The sequence below is a fragment of the Arachis ipaensis genome, chromosome B07 (genome assembly GCF_000816755.2).
Source record: "Arachis ipaensis cultivar K30076 chromosome B07, Araip1.1, whole genome shotgun sequence".
Taxonomy (NCBI): Eukaryota; Viridiplantae; Streptophyta; class Magnoliopsida; order Fabales; family Fabaceae; genus Arachis; species Arachis ipaensis.
Genome location: NC_029791.2, coordinates 50,923,800 through 50,944,203, shown reverse-complemented (window position 1 = coordinate 50,944,203; position 20,404 = coordinate 50,923,800). Strand labels below are relative to the sequence as shown.

Below are 20,404 nucleotides of genomic sequence, written 5' to 3'. Positions count from 1 at the left end.
GGCCATAACCGGGGGACTGATCACCCCCCAAGCCCAACACACGGATATCCAAGAAAAACCTGACCAAACGGCGGTCCAAGGGAACGAATAAAACACACGGAATAGCTTAAAACAGAACATACCAAAGGCCCGAATGGCCAAAAATACTTTGAAATGGAACATACAAAAGGCCCGAACGGCCGAAAATACCATTAAGCGGAGTCCAATGTTACAAAGTAAACAATTACACGGCCCCTGGCCATCCAAAATATTCAAAACAGTTCAAAATAAAATCCGAAAAACAAAGATAGAAAACTACTCGAGGTCGACAATTTGGCCGTCACGAACAGTCTTAAAAGCTCCCATCACGGACACATCCACATCCGGAGCCAACACTAAAGCCTGAGCCCTCATAGTCTCCTCAGTAGCTGCAATCGCATCCGTTGCATCAGCCAGTAACTCCGTCTTCTCCTTCTTCAAGGCAGCAACCTCGGCCTTCAAAGTCTCTGACTCACTGAGAAGCACGGCAGCCTGAGAACCCGCATCAGAAGCCCGCTGCCACTCCTCTGCCAATTGAAAAAGAAGCGAAGTCTCGACCTCGAAAAGTCGGAGAATCTCCGCCCCGGCTTCCTCAGAGGACTTCACCGCCCTCTCCCTCGCAACTTCGGCAGCCTCAAGCTTCTCCTTCAGCTTAGCCACCTCAGCTTGAGAGTGGCGGAGCTTCTTATCCAACAAACTGACCTGAGCCATCACGGACTCAGCTTTCCGAACAACAACGGCAGACCGAAGGAGAGCACGATACACCGACTTGGCCTGGAACGAAACATCACAGCCATCAAAAAATGACTCCGTACCAGGCATCAAGTGTTGATCAATGAACCCCGGGGCATCGAAACGTCGATCCATCACACTAGGCACAAGACCCTCATCCTCAAAAGTCTCGCTGCTCGGCTCCCCAGGCCTCTTTCTCTTCCGAGAAGCCTCAGCAGCCGTCACCACGACGACCTCAGGTGAGTTCGCAGGACCAGGAGAAATCTGAGCATCGGTCTGCACACCCGAAGAAACTACCTCTTGAGAAGCAGCCTGAGACCCCACGGCGGGATTGGAAACGGGAGTAGCCCGAGACGACGACCCCTCCTCTCGGCCCATCGCCGCCTTCAGCCGTGCTAAGGAAGTCAAACCACCAGCCATCTCAACTGAAAGAAAACAAAAAAATCCCAAGTTACAAAAACGGGAAAATAAAACATAAAAACCAAGAAAAGGACAGACACACACCAACATATGACCGACAAGCAACCAGATCTCCCATCACATCCCGAGGATTAAGAGGGCGCTCCCCAAACAATTGCCACAATACAAGAGCGACATCCCGTTCCTCCGAAGTCAGGAACTCTTGCGTAACCCGAGTAAAAACCGACGGCCCCGCCTTAAAATTCCAATAGGTGGGAAACCGCCGCTCACCCTCCAATGTCAACCAAAAAGGATGATGCCCTCTTACGGGACGAACCTTAAAATATCCACTCTTAAAACCATGAAAGGAATCTTCATACAAACCGAAGACCCGACGATGAGGCTGAGCTCTAAAAGACACATACCCCTTCTTATGCTTCCCCTCCTTGGTCGGAAGGGTACACAAGAAGAGGAAAAGAAAAACGTTCACCGAAGCAGGAAGCTCCAAAAAATCGCAAACAAGCTCGAAAGACCGTATTGCCGCCCAGCTATTCGGATGTAGCTGGGATGGCACCACGGAGCACCGGCTCAATAACTGCTGAACAAATGGAGAAAAGGGGAGCCGAACGCCAAGTCGGGTAAACATTGCCTCGTAGACCCACATTCAATCCGGCACACTCGGGGAGTCCAGATTGGTATAGCAAACCCTCTCGTCAACCCCAGGGAGGGAAAGCTCGTAATGGCGTTCGGCGTCACCACCCCACAAACAACTCCTTGATCACGGAGCCGTTGGAGGTCCTCCTCCGTCATCCGCGACGGCGTCCCCACACGTCACTAGTGACCCAAGAGAAAAGGTCGGGGACACCCCCCGCCGGGGCCACCGGAGCCCTCACACCCTCAGTCCTTCGACGAGCCATACCTAAAATAGCGACGAACACCACCGTCAACCAAACCCCGCGGCAGAAAACGGTGGATCAAACCAAACAGACACCACTAGACACCACCAATTATACGGTGGCGCTCGCCCCCCTTACAAAACCCACTACCACAACAAAAACTATCTACCATAATGCAATGCCATCATACACAAAAAAAAACAATTCTAACCTACACTAAGCATAGACAAAACAAAATAAAAGAAGACAAAGCATAAATCACAAGAGGAAACAAAAAGAAGCAGAAGAGCACCAACCTGATAAATGCAAGGAAATAAACCGGAGGAGAAAATACCACGGCAGAAGATCAACCAAAGCCACAGAATGCGAAAGGAAAAGAAGAAAAAACTCTTTCGGAGAAGAAAAGAGAAATGAAGAGGGAACTAAAGGAAGAAAGAAAAGAAGAGGGAACTAAAGGAAGAAAACCAAAACGGTTTCGAAAAAAGCAAAATAATGCAAATACCCCTGGAAAGAAAAAGAAACATAAGGGCAATAGAGGAAAACGTCCCCTCACAATAAATGCCCCCTCGGAAAGAGAAACTAATAAATCGCGCCTCGAAGAACGCAACAGGCGCAACAGACACGGAAGAGTCATGACAGACCAAAACGGTCAAACAAATCTTCCACGGAACGAAACCGAGGCGCCGACCTCCTCTCAAAAGAACCAAACGACCTTTCGAGAAAGGCCAAAAGCCTAGCCCACGGTAAAAGTAATATCTCCCAGCGACAGACCGACCTCGCTCGCTCTCCCGCTGCGGGGGCAACTGTTACGGATCTGAACCACAGATCCCGGACCCGGGACTGCACCCGACCTCGGCTACCCGGGTCCGACCCACACCTCGCTCAAAAGGCCCAAAAACCGGCCTTCCAAAGAGCTCCTAACCAACTTTCGAATTCACTCGTCCATCTTATCTTAACCAAATAAGATAAGATAAGATACTCATCACCACCTATAAATAGGGGACCCAAGCCCCTCCAGGTAATCATCAATTCCACACACCTTATACCTCTCAGATCCATTCTGACTTGAGCGTCGGAGTGTCTTCGCAGGTACCTCCCCCCATTGCTCCAGTCAAGCGACCCGGCTTCAGCCTTGACCCGCAGGTTCCCGATCCACCTTTCAAACCCGTACCAGAGACATCACGTACAAAATAGAAAATATTTTGAGAATATTCTGTTAAATTAAACACTTTTTGAACGGTAGAGACTAAATTGTAAATTTTAATTCTCTTTAGGAACCTATTATAAACTATTAAAGTGTAGGGACCAATTTGTAATTTTACTGAAAATGTAAGAACTAATGGTATAATTTAATCATAAATTAAATAACACATATATTTAATTTATACATAACAACTGATTTTAATAGTTAATTTTAGTATATAATTTGATATTTTATACTTTACTTACGGATCTAGAGATTTAGATTGGGATATTTTGAAATTCTGTTTCACATGTGTATTCATTATTGGATGGCTATAACTAAAATTTGAGTGTTTATTACTTAAACAAAAAACTAGCTCCACCTTTAGCCGTGCCAACTAATTTGTCTTTCAAACTTTTTAAGAATAAAAGAGCTATTTCTATGAAAACATCATTATTTTAAAAAATAACGACTTAAAAATAATGCCTAAATAACTTTCATAATAGTTCGAGCTAGCATCCATAATCTCATTGCTAGCATTTGGTCTTTGATATAAGAAAATTTTTGTATTTCTTAACAAACCATCTTGACATTCTAAATATTTTATCCTCGTGTATGTTATAAGTAGAGAGAATTAGCTTTGGTAGTTTAGGGGGTAGAAGGGTAATTAACTTTCTCTTTTTCAATCTCACTACTGATTATTAGAACAGGATTTTATATGAAATATATATTAACTTGTAAATATCAGGTACGTAGACCACATTATTATAAGACTAATTAGGTATTCAAAATAATATAGGTATAGCATATATAATTAATAAATTAATTGGAGGACATACTAACCAATAATAAGGGATGAAATATTTTACTTTGTCCTTTTCCCTACTAACTACTTTAACTTGATCAATTGAGTCAAATAAATCTTCGATCACCGTATTGAAAAAATACGTTTTTAAATAGAAATTCAAGAACAGAAAGCAAGAACAACGCGTATAAATAGCAAACTCCCACCCCCACATTTAATTCGGCAGTAGCAAAGGTTTCAACAACAGCAATAATAATAATAATAATAATCGGTTTTATTATTAGATTTCTGAAGGTACTGGCTACGTGCATAGAGAGAAAATGGGAAGGTCTCCATGCTGCGATGAAAACGGCCTAAAGAAAGGACCATGGACTCCTGAAGAAGATCAAAAGCTAGTCGATCATATTCAGAAACATGGCCATGGAAGTTGGAGAGCTCTTCCTAAGTTAGCAGGTTCTTTACTAATCATCTCTAATTTCTCATAATCTTATTTATCATAGATGTCTCTTCCTAATTAATCATCAATTCATTTATTTGATTTGCAGGGCTTAATAGATGTGGAAAAAGCTGTAGACTAAGGTGGACTAACTATTTGAGGCCTGACATTAAGAGGGGGAAATTCTCCCAAGAAGAGGAGCAAACTATTCTGCATCTGCATTCCATTCTTGGAAATAAGTACTACTTTCATTTAATATCATTTTCCTTCTTCCTTTTATCCATCCATTCTTAATATAAACGAACTAGATTATTTATTATGAACCGCACTACTCTTTGAACGGTTATTATAAATGCTTTTGGATTTTTGGGGGGACATGCATGGTGAAATGAAAGGAGAAAGAACGCAGAGTATCAACTTTGCTTGCTTAATATTATGTATAATATCATTTAATAAGTAATAACAAATCAATTTACAAATAATATTATGTATAATATCATATAATCCGGTGAGAAACATAAGTTATAAGTATAATTTGGCCTGACAATGAGATAAAAAATTTCTGGAACACACATTTAAAGAAGAGGCTAATTCAGATGGGTTTCGATCCAATGACACATCAGCCAAGAACTGATCTTTTTTCAACATTGCCGTATCTACTAGCTTTGGCCAACATCACCGATTTTATGGATCATCATCAATCGTTTGATGAGCATTCTCTAAGGCTCCAATTAGAGGCACTTCAATTAGCAAAGATTCAACAACTTAATTACTTACTTCAATCCACTACTACTACTACTACTACTACTAATAATAATAATAATAATAATAATACTAATAATAATTCCTTATTAAGCAACATTATTAGTAGTAGTATTAATACCAATAATAACTCCTATGACCAAAATAATAATTCCATCACAGACATGGAAGCTTTCAATTTATTAAATTCAATCACGAATAATAATGTCAAAGAAAATAACCCAGTTACCACATTTTCTCATGATGAGATTATTGCTGATTCTTCTTCCCAACCACTCCACCAATCAAGCAACATGCTATTACCTCATTTATTAGACCCACAGCCACAAGTCTCTTTGACAAGTTCCCAATCAAGTTTGAATAGTACTAAGCTGGATCAAGGTATTACTAATAATAATAATGATTTGGAAGTTATGGGTAGTGAAGGCGATTATCACATGATTTCTCCATGGAACATCATAACATCTTTATCATCATCGTCGTCATCGTCATCATCGCCTGCATCTTCATCTGTTCCACTAAATGCAAGCAGCAGCAATACTTCTAGCTATGGAGGAACCTCCTCTTACTGGCCTGAACTTTTTTATGGGAATCCCATTATGCATGATGAGTTATACTAATATTTAATTTAATTTGAAAGAGGTTATTATTGTGTATGTACTATTATATATGCTGTGTTATGCTCTCATCAGAACATTGTTTTCTTCTTTCCAAATATACTTGGGGACAAAGCACATAGAATTTGTTGAGATTTCGTCATAATTACTTTCAGTTATCAGTTACATCAATGTTCCTTATTTGCTCAATTAAACTCTGAATATTTATTTTCTTGTTATTTTATTGTCTGTCTAATATGTACTTAGTTTGCATAAAGTTCTTACCTCGGATGAAATTATTATATGAGAAAAGATATAAAACATGTATTAGGGTTGGTATTATGGCAACAAGGATAAAGGAACCCAGGTTATGAGGATCACGGTTCATAACCCCATTAAAATTACACACATATTTTGTTAATTTGACTTCATATCATAAAAAATTATAGGAAGCTTATATTATCAAGTGCACAGCATAGAGCCTCGATATCGCACTGATGAAGTTAAGGATATATTTTCAGAGGATAAAGATTTCGATCCATAAATGGATGAGATTGAATAATCATTCGAGGAATACGTCAATAATTTATTTGCCGCCCAAGAAGCTAAAGGTCGAAACAATGACAATAGTCGCAAGGATAGATTATTGAAATGTTAACGTTAGTGGTAAAATTTTTTTCTTTTATTTTGGATACTTTAGATTTTTATTTTTTTTGTGTAATGATAATTATTTAGATGTTTTTAGGGTTTAGGGTTTAGGGTTTTATTTTTTATTTTTTATTTTTTTTGTGTAATGATAATTATTTAGATGTTTTTTTTTTTCTTTTAGAGGACGACATGAGAAAAGGAATGAGTTTGAGTGTCAATGAGACTTTATCACTTTCTTTAAGTAGTACTACAAAAAAATGCGACGAGCAACGTCGAATTTACTGGCAAATTTATGAAAAAATTTTTCGGTAAATTTATAACCGTCAAATTTAGGGTTGTATCCATTTAGACGGTAAAATCTTTGCCAGTAATTAGTTATTGACAGTATTTTTTTGGCAAAATTAGCGGTGAATTCTATTACATAATTGGTAAAATTATGGAAGTGGTTACCATCCGATAATTTCAGATGGTAACTTTGGGGCTATATATTCTGGTTTCGTGCCTTATTACCGTTGGATTTATCTCCTGAGTAAATCCGATGGTAAATCCAACGATAATTATAAAAATTTTTATTTTTTAATTTTTTTGAACCAGTTAAAACTCAATATATACCATCATGAATAAGTGAACAATTAATAGTCAAATTCTAATTAGTGAAAATCAAGTAGTATTTTTAATAAAACAGTCAACTATAATGTTAAATAACAAGTGTACAAAATAAAAAGTCAAAGAGGTAAAATACATATGGTCAAATAAAGTAAAACAAAATCCTCATCACTATGGACCTTGATAGTTATCATTGTTGTCATCTCCCTGATCTTATTGAGGCGGCAGTCTAGGTGGTAGTATCAGTGCCTGTGTAGAGGACGAAGAGCCCCCTCCAGCAATAGCACTGCCATCAGCGCGCATCTAGTCATAGTGTACTGCCATGTAGTGCCGCATCTATTGAATCTGCTCCAACACCTGCCTAAACTCCTGCCTCAGGGACTCTATCTCTACATCGCAAGCATTCCTCACTACCCTACGTGCGAGAAACTTGTTATATCTCTCCTCAATCAGATGCAGCTAGTGACCCTGGTCCTGAAGACTTTGGATGAGGCAGTGAACTTGCTCCCACAAATTGACGCTTAGGATTGGCAGGGCTGGTAGATGAGGTGGACGAATCCTTTAAGGTAGAGGTGCCCAGGTTTCTAGCGAAGAATGACCGCAACCCGTATATACGATTCTTGTATGGCTTGAATGCGGTCTGGTACCACAGCGCATCAAGATTGATGATAGATACAGAGGAGTTATTGTTGTCTTTCTCACTCTGTTGAGATTGCTAGGTTGCAGCCTCTAAATTTTGCGTGTTAGATTCCTACCACATTCTATGCAAAAGTGGTTAGGACCACAATGAATTGAAAATGGATATATGTTATGAAATAACCCATGACGTTTACTCACATAATAATCCATAGACTACTAATCAACAAATCTCTCCTTGTTTTTCTTCAAAGTGTGAATATACTTGAAGGTCTCCGCCATCCTTGCTTCATGATCCAATGACTTACATTGCACATATTGAAACAATAGGTTTAATCAAGTGACAACTATTTTAAAACTCGAAGATAAAATGAACTTAACATATTAAAACAAGTTACATACCAGCCTAGCCTGTTGGTCTTGTTAGTGCCTTGGAGACATTTGAACCCCTCATCATTCTCTTAATAGGCATAGAGGGTCTTTTTAATGTCTGACCGGAGCCACTGAGTAAGGTGGTTGTGCCACTCACATACGTCCTCAAGCATCTGCTGAAGCCGTTTAGCCATACGGTTGTAAAAAATCTTCTTGATCATGGTATCGTGAGTCTTCTCTCATATAAATTTCTCCTACAGAAGGAAACAATTAGCATTAGTTAATCGAAACTAAATACATAAATGAAATAGAAGATAAAAACTAACTAAAGTTCTAATAAGTAGAGATTTTACTGCCCACTTATGAAACCATCGCTCTCTGGTCATAGTAGCTAGGGATCTTCTTGTAGCTCGGCTATACGAAGTCATACAGCAGTTTAATGATATTAGTACACTTCTATGTACATGTATTTTATTCGGTGAAAACATATCAATGGGAAACTTAACGTTAATAACAAAAACATTGTTTAACAATTTTAAAATAAAATGTATTTAAAACTAATTAAAATAGTACTCACGCGGTCAAACCATCAAGCCAAATAGTCATCCTAACGACCGGCGACAGTGTCGGTGCATCTGGCTTGGATCCATGAGAGGATTCTGGCACTATGATGTCTATCACTGAAGGTGGTGTCGTCGATGTAGTTGGAATCATTTTATAACAAACAGCCTAAAATTCAACCAATAACATAACTTATTAAAATTTTTAAAAAATTTTGGCATAATTTTATCTATAAATAGAATTTTTCACCAAATGTAATTTTTAATTTTTCACAAACCAAACATGTTTTTACACCATTTTAATGAAAATTTATCAGAATTTTTTCTTAATTTAGAGATCTCCACCAAAAAGACTTATCAATTTTCATAGAGAAAATAGTTGCAGAGATAAATTAAAATAAACACATATTTAATCAAACATAAAATCCTAACCGTTCTAGCTAGTGTGCTTTCTCTTATTACTCTGTAATTTTTCAACAAATAAGAATTTTTAAGAATTTAGGGTGTCTATCTATTGGGTTGGCATTTGTCATCTTGGCCACAGAAGGCAGTGGAGTGCTTTCTTTTGTGGATGGAGACATCGATTTCAAAACCCAACAAGTTGTTATGGTTTATTATTTTCTTTGTGGTTGTTTGGAATCTATGGAAGGCTAGGAATCATAAAATTTTTAGAAAGGAAGGGATTAAGAATGACGGGCTGGTGAGGGACATAAATTTGAATATAAAGATGTGGCAATCAGAAAATATGCATAGATTGCAAGTTTGAGGTTATTTTAGTGCGTTATTGCTATACTTGCTGTGGGGCTGCTGCTGTTTTGATGCACAAGGTACTAGGCTCCGAATCTGGCTTCTTATTGTGCTCGTTTGTTTTCATTTTTGTGTTAGTTTGGTTTGTTTCCTTGTTGGATTATCTTTGTTTTTGGTTCTGTATTTAGATAGATTTTCTTTTTTCTTAAATCGGTTCACCTCCTTGTTGGAACTTGTGAGTTTTACGTATCGAAAAAATGTATATTAAAAAAATTACAAATATAATTATTTTTTAAATTTGTTACTAATACAATAATAAATAAATAATTATAAGGATAAAAATTATAAAATATTTTATAATGGTACTACTCTCTGAGTCTTGAGTGACTTGAATTTTCAATAATTAGATCAGAACTAAATTTTTCAACAATTTTTTTCTCAATGCAAAATAACCAAACTGTCCATCGAAAATTTGTCTTCCATCTTGTTTTTTAACCTTGTCTCATTATTTTCATTGTTGAAATGATCACTCTATAGTAGCTATAGAAACTGGATGATTTTTTATTTCTACTAAACATCTATACAATTCACGAATAATTGAAAGATTCTTCATTTTTGGATGTTGACGAGCATAAAAAATAAAATGTTGAAGCTAAAAAGACAAATTAATATTCTCTTGTTCAGTAAAGTCTAGAGGCATGTGATTAGAGCTCAAACTTAGCAAATTCATTACTTGATCATTGAATTTACTATTCAACTCTTGTAATTTCTTATTAATTGTGACTAAAAATATTTCTACCATGAAATAATGCTTAAATTTTAATATGATCTTTTTGGTGATGCAAGCATTCTTGCCTTGCTACATAGGAAGTATTAAATCAGGAATTAGAATATCAAGTTGGTTATAAAATTATTTTATATTTTTCAATAATTTCTCCCATCTGTCATCTCTCATATTTTGGATAAGTATTTTTTTTTTAGAATGAACTAGTTGCACAATATTAACTATGGTTTAAGACTGCATTTGTAAATACTCGCTACATCACCACGCTAAGAATAAGTTGATCCATTAGTAATAATCTTTTGTAAAACAGTCACGTTGCACCATACATATTTATTAAATTGCAAACATAAGAGAAATGAGAACTCCATCGAGTATCACTTACTCATTTCAAAAGAACCAATTTGATTTGCCTATTTACCATTTTGGTTGTTGCCATATCTCCATTATATCTCTGCAGATGCCATATCTTATTTTTTTTGGTTTTAGATTTAAAATTTTAATGGAATAAGTTTATATTTTGGTCTCCTTCCTTCAACCATTTAATTCTAGATTTGTCTTTCCAATAAATTTTCTCGTACAAATATACTTTTTCAAGCCACTATTCAAGCTCAAGTAATTCAGTGTCTTCCATGATGCCTGATGTCTATTTTTGTTCTAGAAGAGCAGTAACTTCTACAATCTCCTTTTTAGAATTAGTAGAGCTGTTCTTTTGCCAGAGAACCAATCGGTGTCTAACCAATTTAATCTTCTGAAATAATTTGAACATCACTGAACCTTCTATATCTGAGTTCCAGATCTCATTGATGAAGTTACAAATTTGTTCTTCACTACACAGTGGGATTGAAAGTTGAATCTGAATCTCCTCTTTGATATCTCTGATTGGTAGTTAGTGTCCAAAAGGAGGGGGCGTGATCAAAACCTGTCTCTGATAGTCTAAAGACCATGGATTGAGGGTATAATTGGGACCAAGATTCATCAATAGGCACTCTGTCAGGCCTTTCCTGAATTAGTTCACTTTTTCTGCGTCTGTTACTCTAAGTAAATTGTCTACCCACCATTCTCAATTTCCAAATAAATCAACGAGTTATCTGTAATAATGTAACTTAAGGCAACAATAGAAGAATGAGATTTAGGATTACCACTAAGTTTCTCACTTTGATCAATAATGGAATTGAAATTACCAACAATAATCAATTTACCTTAGAGTTTGGAGAGCACCAAAGAGATTTGTTGAAACTGGAATAGCCAAATATTCTCATTGCAATTTAAATAAACGGCTACAAAGTTTCGTTCATTGTTGAAAGGGACATCTTTTATCAAAACAACAATATAGAGCTCAGAACAACTGATGATCTGAACAACAAACCCATCCTTCCATGCCAACGCAAGTCCACCCCACTACCAGAAGGATCGACAACTTGCCAATTAGAGTATCTACAAGCCCTGAATTTTCTTTTCACATGTCGAGATTGATTTTTTGTTTTGCAAAGAAAAACCAACTGGGGGGAGTGGGATTGAACAATTCCTTTAAGGTTGTGAACTATCAGGGGTCTTCTTGAATCCCGAGAATTCCACAATAATACTCTCATGGGTCTTGGGAGTTCCATTGACTGGCTGGCACCCTTCACCCTCTCTGATCAGAAATTAGCTCTTGTTCAACACACATCTTCTTGGCCACAAGCTCATCTTTTTTATCAGAGATTCTTCACTTTGTTCCACCCAATTAGTTAAGTAAATTATGACTCTATCTTGCCATCTATTTTAGATTCAATTTTTCTCTGCTAACTTCTTCTATTATCATCTTATTATTTTTCTAGATTTCATTCATGGAGCTTGTAATATCTTCTAACATAATAGGAGAACCAAATTTTATCATTAACTGCCAAGCTAACTTTGGAATTTGGTTAAGAAATTCTATATTCCTTGAAACTTCATTCTTTTCATTCTTCATATTCAACTTAGAGAAGCTCTCAAGCAACCAAAAAGAGGCCAACTTTTTTCTTAGTTGTGAAGACTTAAATTGTTAACTACTAAAATTGCTTGCATTATCAATACCATCATTGTCAATTATTTTTTCTACCTGATCAGTCTTGACCAAGTCGCCTATACTTTTCACTTTAATAAAATTATTTTCTACTTTTCACATTTGCATCTTTTTACTTTTAATATTGTCCATGCGTCTATGTGTAGACCCTGCATAATCAGTGAATAATTAGCTAATAAATTAATTAAAAATTGAATTTTATAGTTTAATGAATTAGAATTAATTAAAATATAAATTTTGACACTAATTTTAAAGAATTTGATCCAAAATTGGGTCGAACAAAACGAACCGATCGAACCAGGCCCAAGACCCAACTAATCCACTTAACCATATGAGCTTCAGCCCATTTCTTTCTTCCTCATTGTTGTTTCATATTGGAAAATATCAGGGAAGAGAAGAAAATTCCCAAACCCCAACCCTCCAATCAATCCCATATAACTTCCAATCCGGAGCTCAGATTACCGCACTGTTTGCGGTCACGCAACCACCGCATCGAGCTCTACAAAGCCCAATAATCAATTTGGTAATGAAGTCACATTTTTAGTTTCAATTTACTCTTCCCCAATTTCAAAATTTCTATGTATTGGGTGTTGAGATTTTTAGTTATTTTGATGTTTTAGGGTCAAATTAGCTTGAGAAATTAGCATGCTTTTGTTCATTAAGACACGTATAAGGTAAGAATTCTCAAACCCTAGTGAATCTCTTGGTTAATGGTGGTTGAGTATTGAAATTTTGTATATGAGTGTGGTAATATGTATTAGGTAGTGAATATGTGATTTTGGAACACAATTGAGGAGATTGGAAGCTTGCTTGAGCTTTGGGTGCTGAATTTTGGTGGTGGAGGCTTGTGATTTGCTAATTTGAGGTGTCTTTGGCGTAGGAAAAAATTGGCCAAGGTATGATTTTAGTTTCTCGTATGTAATATATAATGTCTTGTGAAAACTTAGGCTAGACGACCTAGGGTAAGTTGAATTATGAGTTTGGAGCATGATTAGTAGTTTTAGTTGACTATGTATGTTGAATTGATGAGGTATGATTAGATTAAATAATTCATGATATGAATGTGGTTGGTTTGGTGAAAAATATTGATGAATGATAATTTTGATAGTGATTGATGAGAATAATGAATGTGGACACGTGAATATTGATAAATTGATTATTGTGTTTGTATAATTGAAAATTGTTGGAATGAAGTTATTCAAATTGAGATATGGTAGGTTATGATAGAAGGTGGAACTGTGTTGGATGTATTTTGAGTAATTTTGATATGTGGAATTTTGATTTGTGTAAAGGACATTGGTAAATAAAGGTTTGGAAATCTTTGGTAAAAACATGGTTATTGACCAAACTTCGGCGAGCTATAACTCGGCTTCCAACCCCCCAAACTTTTCCAAACTTGTTTTATATGAAAATTAGGTCCGTGAAGTTTATGCCATTTGAAGAACGAATGAAAAACGATTTTTAACGAAAACATTATGTGCGTCAGAAGTTGGATGTGTAAAATGTGAATTCTGCATTATTAGCTGCTTTTTAAGGAAAATAAAGGGGACGCGTACGAGGACATACGGCAGCATACGTGATGCATGAGCATCTTATACCCTTTTCTCTCATTTTTTAGTTGTTTTTTTTATTAGATTTTATTAAGTTTCATTATATTTCAGTGCAAAAATCCTATTTAGATGCTACTTTGAGTTGTTTTGGTGTTTTTATGATTTCAGGTAAAATTCGGGCGAATTTGGCAGAGTTTTGTACAACAACGAAGGAAGAAAGTAGATGCTATCAACCCTGACCTCCTTACATTCCAACGAGTATAACTTGAGCTACAGAGGTCCAATTGATGCGGTTCCAACGCCGTTGGAAATCCAACTTCCATACCTTCCCAATGATATATATTAGTTTATATGTTTTATCTGGAATCACTGCCAAATCTGGCGCTAAACACTGAGTCTGGCGTTTAGCACCCAAGAGGGACAGAACCAGCACCAGAACTTCCCCCTGCCGGTGTTAAACACCCAACTGGCATTTAGCGCCAGTAGAGCACCTCAGCATGCACGAATTTTGACCCCCTTTGGGGCGTTTAACATCCAATCTGGCTTTAAATACCAGCAGCATCCCGAATTCACCCATCTTTGGGCCTCTCTAGTGGATTTAGCACTTATTAGCTATATTTTATTTTATTTTTGTAATTTTTAATTACACAAAATATCTTTAGGATTTATTATTATTTTATTTCCACATCAAATTAGGTTAGTATTTAAAGGAAAAGATTAACCCTAGTAGAGAAGGGTTCGAACATTATCTCTTCTTTTTGCACTATTTAGAAGCGTGTTTTCTCTGTAAGTTATGAGCAACTAAACCTCTTGGTTAAGGTTAGGAGCTCTGGTTATTTTCATGGATTAGAATTATTATTCTTCTATTTTAGTTTATGTTTGATTCAATTCTAAGGATTTTTTTCATTCTTAATCTTATGAACTGGGTGGAACGAGAGTATGACCCTTTTCTACATAAGTTCTTGTGATTCTTGAGAGAGTTATCTTGCTTGAGCTACAGCTTGACAACATTCCTCTTAGACGGCTAATTACACAAACCGATGGGGATAAGCAACATCTATTCAGCCGGTTTGGGGGTGATTAGGGGCTTCGTGGTATAAACTAGTTTTCTGAACTTCACCCTCTAATCTAAGTTAAGTGACCACGAGAGTGGCGGTTGATGAAGGTTAAAGGAGGCTAAATCATTAAGAGATTATGGTTTAGACACTTATGGTTTGCCATAGAATGAATCATTCATTGTTAAAATAGTTGGTAAGACATTTTAATCTGGAAAAAGTAAACATCTCCGAAGCTTTAACTGTTTTCTCACATTGTTTGTGCACCAAACTGTTTATCACTTTTCTTAATTGCTTATTATTTTATGCGATTACAACAACAACAACCCTTTGTTACTGTTTGCCTGACTAAGTCCAACATGACAACCATTGCTTGCTTAGTCCGACAATCCTCGTGGGATCGACCCTTACTCACCTGAGGTATTACTTGGATGACCCGGTGCACTTGCCAGTTAAGTTGTGCGAGTTCTAAATTCGTGCACCCAGTTTTTGGCGTCGTTGCCGGGGATTGTTTGTGATTGACAACTACTAGTTGTCTGGTTGCTTAGATTAGGTATTTTTATTAGTTTTGTTTATTTACTTTTGCTTTTAATTTTAATTTTCGATTGTTAATTTTATTTGTTTTCCCTTAATTTTTGAATTTTGTTTGTTTTATTTTCTTTTATTGTCTGATTTTAAGTTTGGTGTCCCTTTAGCATTTTTCTCTTCTTATTTTAAAAAATTTTAGTGCTTTTCTCTTTTTAGTTTTCAAAAATATTTAGGTTATTTTCTCACTCTTAATTTCAAAATTTTTGTTTAATTGCTTGCTTTGTTTTCTCTTATTTTTTTACATAGGATACCTCACTGGAAATTCTCTACACTCTAACGCAGAGATTTCCACTTTTCTTTGTTTTCTGTTTGTGTGCGAGCAGAAACAGGAAGGACTCATCGAGGTGTATACTGTAGATGCACTTCTTACTCAGAACAAGCTTCTAGTTCAACATATGAGCCTTCTCACTCAACAATTGAATAGAGTGCAGAGCTCAGTTGCTAAAATTCAGAGCACTGTTCCTTATGGTATGAATGATGGCTTCCCTCAAAGTGAGCCTTACAACTATGGCCAGTGTCCACCTAAGCAGGTCAATTACATGGGCAATTCCTCCAGAGACCCCTATGATACTCCTTACTCTCAGAATTTTGATCAAGGGTGAAGGAATCACTCAAGCTTTGAGTGGAGAGAGCAACCTTAAAGACAGCAACCAAATTATGCCAATAGCTCTCAAGGAAGTCTTAATCAGGAACCAGTCAACAACTTCTCTTTTCAAACCCCAAAATCTCAGAGCACCCCTGACCTGGCATCCATGTTTGCAGACTTTATGCAGGAGACCCGAGCCTCCCTCAAGAACCTGGAGATGAAAGTGGACTAGGAAAACCAACAACCATCTAAACTAACCCCACATATCAGTATGGCCCTAGAGCATGAGAAGGAATGTCAGGCAGTTAGACTGAGGAGTAGCAATACCTTGACCACTCAACATCAGAACAATGAGGGACAGGACGAAAAAGAGACATTAGAGAGCAAAATTGCAGTGAAAAAGGACTCCACTAAGGGCACTAAACGCCCAAGAGGGAGCAGAGTGGACGTTGAACGCCTGGAGAGGGGGGCAATAGACATCAATTCAAAAGACGTTCCCCCAGGCACCCTGACAACCCTTTTCCAGTCACTCTTGATACTCATCCTGCATTACCCAAGGCCCCAGAGTACAAAACCAAATTGCCATACCCTCAGTGACTTCAAAGACCCCTCATTCTTCCCATTTACACAGTGCCTACCCCAAAAGAATAGTGCAAGACCATCACAGTAGAAACTGAATCCGTGCCAATGGAAAAAGTGCAAGTTGCTAAAGAATCAGAGCAAACAGAAACACCAGATGAGCTAAGAGCATCAAAGTACACCCTCAAAAGTAACAAGAGGAGATCGAGGGTGAGCAATTCATTCAATTCTTGTACAATATCCTTTTTGCTAAGGTGTTGGAGGAGGTGCCTCCCTATAAGGCCCTCATAAAAAGTCTACTCTTTAAGAAGAAGGTCTTGAAGGAAGATGAAACTATGGTCTTGACCAAGGAGGCCGAGTTTAATGAGGTGCATGTTGCTGAGGAAGTGAAGGAAGAAAAGGCTCAAGAAGACATTGGAAGGACATTGCTACATGCCCCCATTGGTGGCACAGGAGCCTAAAGTACCACACCCTTAGAAGCCCCAAAAGGAGACCAAGGACGAGCACTACTCATAGTTCTTGGAAGTCTTTAAGAAGCTATAAATCAATATTCCTTTTGTTGAGGTTCTATAGTAAAGGCCTCTCTCTGTTACACTCATGAAGGGCTCGCTCTCTGAAAAGAAGGTCTTAAAGGGAGATGAAATAGTGGTCTTGACTAAGGAGTGCATTGCACTAATTTAGAGTAAGCTACCAAGGAAGATACCAAACTTGGGGAGCTTTCAGATTCCATGTACTATTGGAAAGATCACTTTTGACAAAGTCCTGTGTGATCTTGGCTCAAGTATAAATCTGATGCCTCTATCTGTAATGAAGAAGCTAGGAATTCATGAAGTGCAGCCAATAAGAATAACCCTACAGATCGCTGACATGTCCCTGAGACAGGCATATGGGCTAGTAGAGAACGTATTGGTCAAGGTTGGAGAGCTCTTCCTCCCAGCAGATTTTGTAATACTTGACATGTGAGAGGATACAGATGACTCCATCATTCTAGGAAGACCATTCCTAGCCACGGAAAAAGCCTTGATAGATGTTGAGAGAGGTGAATTGGTGCTGAGGTTACATGAGGACTACATGGTTTTCAACGTTTTTAAACATCTGTATTTTTTTAACAGAATAATAAAAATATGTTTTAATCGTACTCTAGAAATTAGACGATGAATTACATGTATCGCATATATTACATATTTTAATCAAATATAAAATATTATAGTTAAATTAAATTCTAGACAATTAATACATATTTTAAATTTTTATTTTTTACACTTTATTTATTTATTGAATTGAATAGAAATGTAACGATTAATATATTAAAAATTTGTAGAATAAATTTTTTGTATCATTATAAAGAACAAAAAATAATTTATTTTTTATTTTTTAGGAGGTTATGGAACAATTCGTAAAAAAATAATATAAAAGATAAATATGTATCTAATTTTTTTTTGTTCGTCAATATATAAGCCTTTTAAAATTAAAATACATTTAAATATCTAACTCTCTCACCTTTCAAAATACGTTATATTTATATTTCTATGTAGATTTGAGGTAAAAAAAGTAACGAATTTTAACGAATTCAAAAGACGTTCCCCCCAGGCACGTTGACAACCCTTTTCAAGTCACTCTTGATACTCATCCTGCATTACCCAAGGCCCCAGAGTACAAAGTCAAATTGCCATACCATCAGTGACTTCAGAGACCCCTCACTCTTCCCATTTACACAGTGCCTACCCCAAAAGAATAGTGCAAGACCATCACAGTAGAAACTGAATCCGTGCCAATGGAGAAAGTGCAAGTTGCTGAAGGATCAGAGCAAACAGAAACACCAGATGAGGCTAAGAGCATCAAAGTACACCCTCAAAAGTAACAAGAGGAGATCGAGGGTGAGCAATTCATTCAATTCTTGTACAATATCCTTTTTGCTGAGGTGTTGGAGGAGGTGCCTCCCTATAAGGCCCTCATAAAAAGTCTACTCTTTAAGAAGAAGGTCTTGAAGGAAGATGAAACTATGGTCTTAACCAAGGAGGCCGAGTTTAATGAGGTGCATGTTGCTGAGGAAGTGAAGGAAGAAAAGGCTCAAGAAGACATTGGAAGGACATTGCTACATGCCCCATTGGTGGCACAGGAGCCTAAAGTACCACACCCTTAGAAGCCCCAAAAGGAGACCAAAGACGAGCACTACTCATAGTTCTTGGAAGTTTTTAAGAAGCTACAAATCAATATTCCTTTTGTTGAGGTTCTATAGCAAATGCCTCTCTCTGCTACACTCATGAAAGGCTCGCTCTCTGAAAAGAAGGTCTTAAAAGGAGATGAAACAGTGGTCTTGACTAAGGAGTGTAGTGCACTAATTCAGAGTAAGCTGCCAAGGAAGATACCAAACCTGGGGAGCTTTCAGATTCCATGTACTATTGGAAAGATCACTTTTGACAAAGTCCTGTGTGATCTTGGCTCAAGTATAAATCTGATGCCTCTGTTTGTAATGAAGAAGCTACGAATTTAAGAAGTGCAGCCAATAAGAATAACCCTACAGATCACTGACATGTCCCTGAGGCAGGCATATGGGCTAGTGGAGAACGTATTGGTCAAGGTTGGAGAGCTCTTCCTTCCAGCATATTTTGTAATACTTGACATGTGAGAGGATACAGATGGTTCCATCATTCTAGGAAGACCATTCCTAGCCACGGGAAGAGCCTTGATAGATGTTGAGAGAGGTGAATTGGTGCTGAGGTTACATGAGGACTACATGGTTTTCAAGGTTTTTAAACCTCTACCACCCCCTGACAAAAGAGGTACTTGCATGCAGAGTGCAATGCTGAAGCTCCCTCCCTTGGTTGGAAGGAATACTGTTCCCCTTAACATCAAACCTAAGTTTAGTGTTGGATGTGCACTAACCACCAAGGAGGGAGACCCCAAGAAGATACCTAAAGGCCGGAAGAACAAGAAGATTTACACTGAAGACTTCTCACCTGAGATAAAAGTGGTGTTTACTAGAAGTACAGTCTTACTTTATATAGTAAACAGGATCCTGTTCCTTGAGCATACTAAGCTGTTCCATGAGAGCACAGGAAAGAAGCTCCCAGTGAGGGGTAAGGATTTAAGCCTCTATGACTATCTTCCTCCTTGAAGGAGCTGAATGTCAAGTTAGTGACGATAAAGAAGCACTTATTAGGAGGCAATCCAACCAGGAGTATCCTTTAGTTTATTTCAGTTTTATCTCAGTTTTATTTTAGTTTGATTTAATTTTATTTTTCATTGATTTTCAAAGTTTTCCTAGGTTTTCTAATATTTGTGATCATGTACAGCGCTTAGAACATGGACAGAAAGACTCAGACAGAAGAACAGAACACCTTGGAGGATCAGTGCTACGAGCGCTAAACACCAGGGACGGCGTTTAGCGCCATGAGGGGAGTAGAAGTTTGGGAGTTTTACGCCCAATTTGGGCATTCCAACTCAAATTTTTAAACCCCCTTGGGGCGTTTCACGTCCATAATGGGAGCTTAATGCCACCAAGGGGTCATCCAAAACAAAAAAAAAGGAGAGAAGAGTTTTAAATTTTAAATTTTTCTTCCCCTTCTATCACTCTTATTATATATATATATATATATCCATCCATGTGCTCTTGGTGTCCCTTCCCATTTTCAGTTTTCTTTACTTGGGGACAAGCAAACTCTTAAGTTTGGTGTTGATGCAGAGCAAGCTCTCGGTTTATATTATCATCAATGGCACCAAAAGGAGGTGAATCATCTCCATGGAAGAGCACAGCTTGAGGAGGGAGCAGCAGCCACCATAACTGAGGTGGTTAAGTTTCATTATCCCTTACCTTATCTT

At 37.4% G+C, this 20,404-nt stretch overlaps 1 protein-coding gene across 1 annotated transcript; it reads left to right on the top strand.

Annotated features, from left to right (window-relative positions):
• LOC107607210 (transcription factor MYB74-like) lies at positions 4,247 to 6,066 on the top strand. Its single transcript, XM_021107811.1, has 3 exons — positions 4,247 to 4,486; positions 4,579 to 4,762; positions 4,999 to 6,066. The coding sequence occupies exons 1-3, from the start codon at positions 4,354 to 4,356 to the stop codon at positions 5,849 to 5,851; spliced, it is 1,170 nt and encodes a 389-aa protein (XP_020963470.1). The 5' UTR covers positions 4,247 to 4,353; the 3' UTR covers positions 5,852 to 6,066.

Bases quoted from the DNA above. Each gene is read 5' to 3' on its own strand.
- LOC107607210 (XM_021107811.1), top strand. From the start codon at position 4,354: ATGGGAAGGTCTCCATGCTGCGATGAAAACGGCCTAAAGAAAGGACCA. The intron at 4,487-4,578 runs GTTCTTTACTAA...TTTGATTTGCAG, and splicing joins AGCTCTTCCTAAGTTAGCAG to GGCTTAATAGATGTGGAAAA. The intron at 4,763-4,998 runs ATATAAACGAAC...ATAAGTTATAAG, and splicing joins CTTTTATCCATCCATTCTTA to TATAATTTGGCCTGACAATG.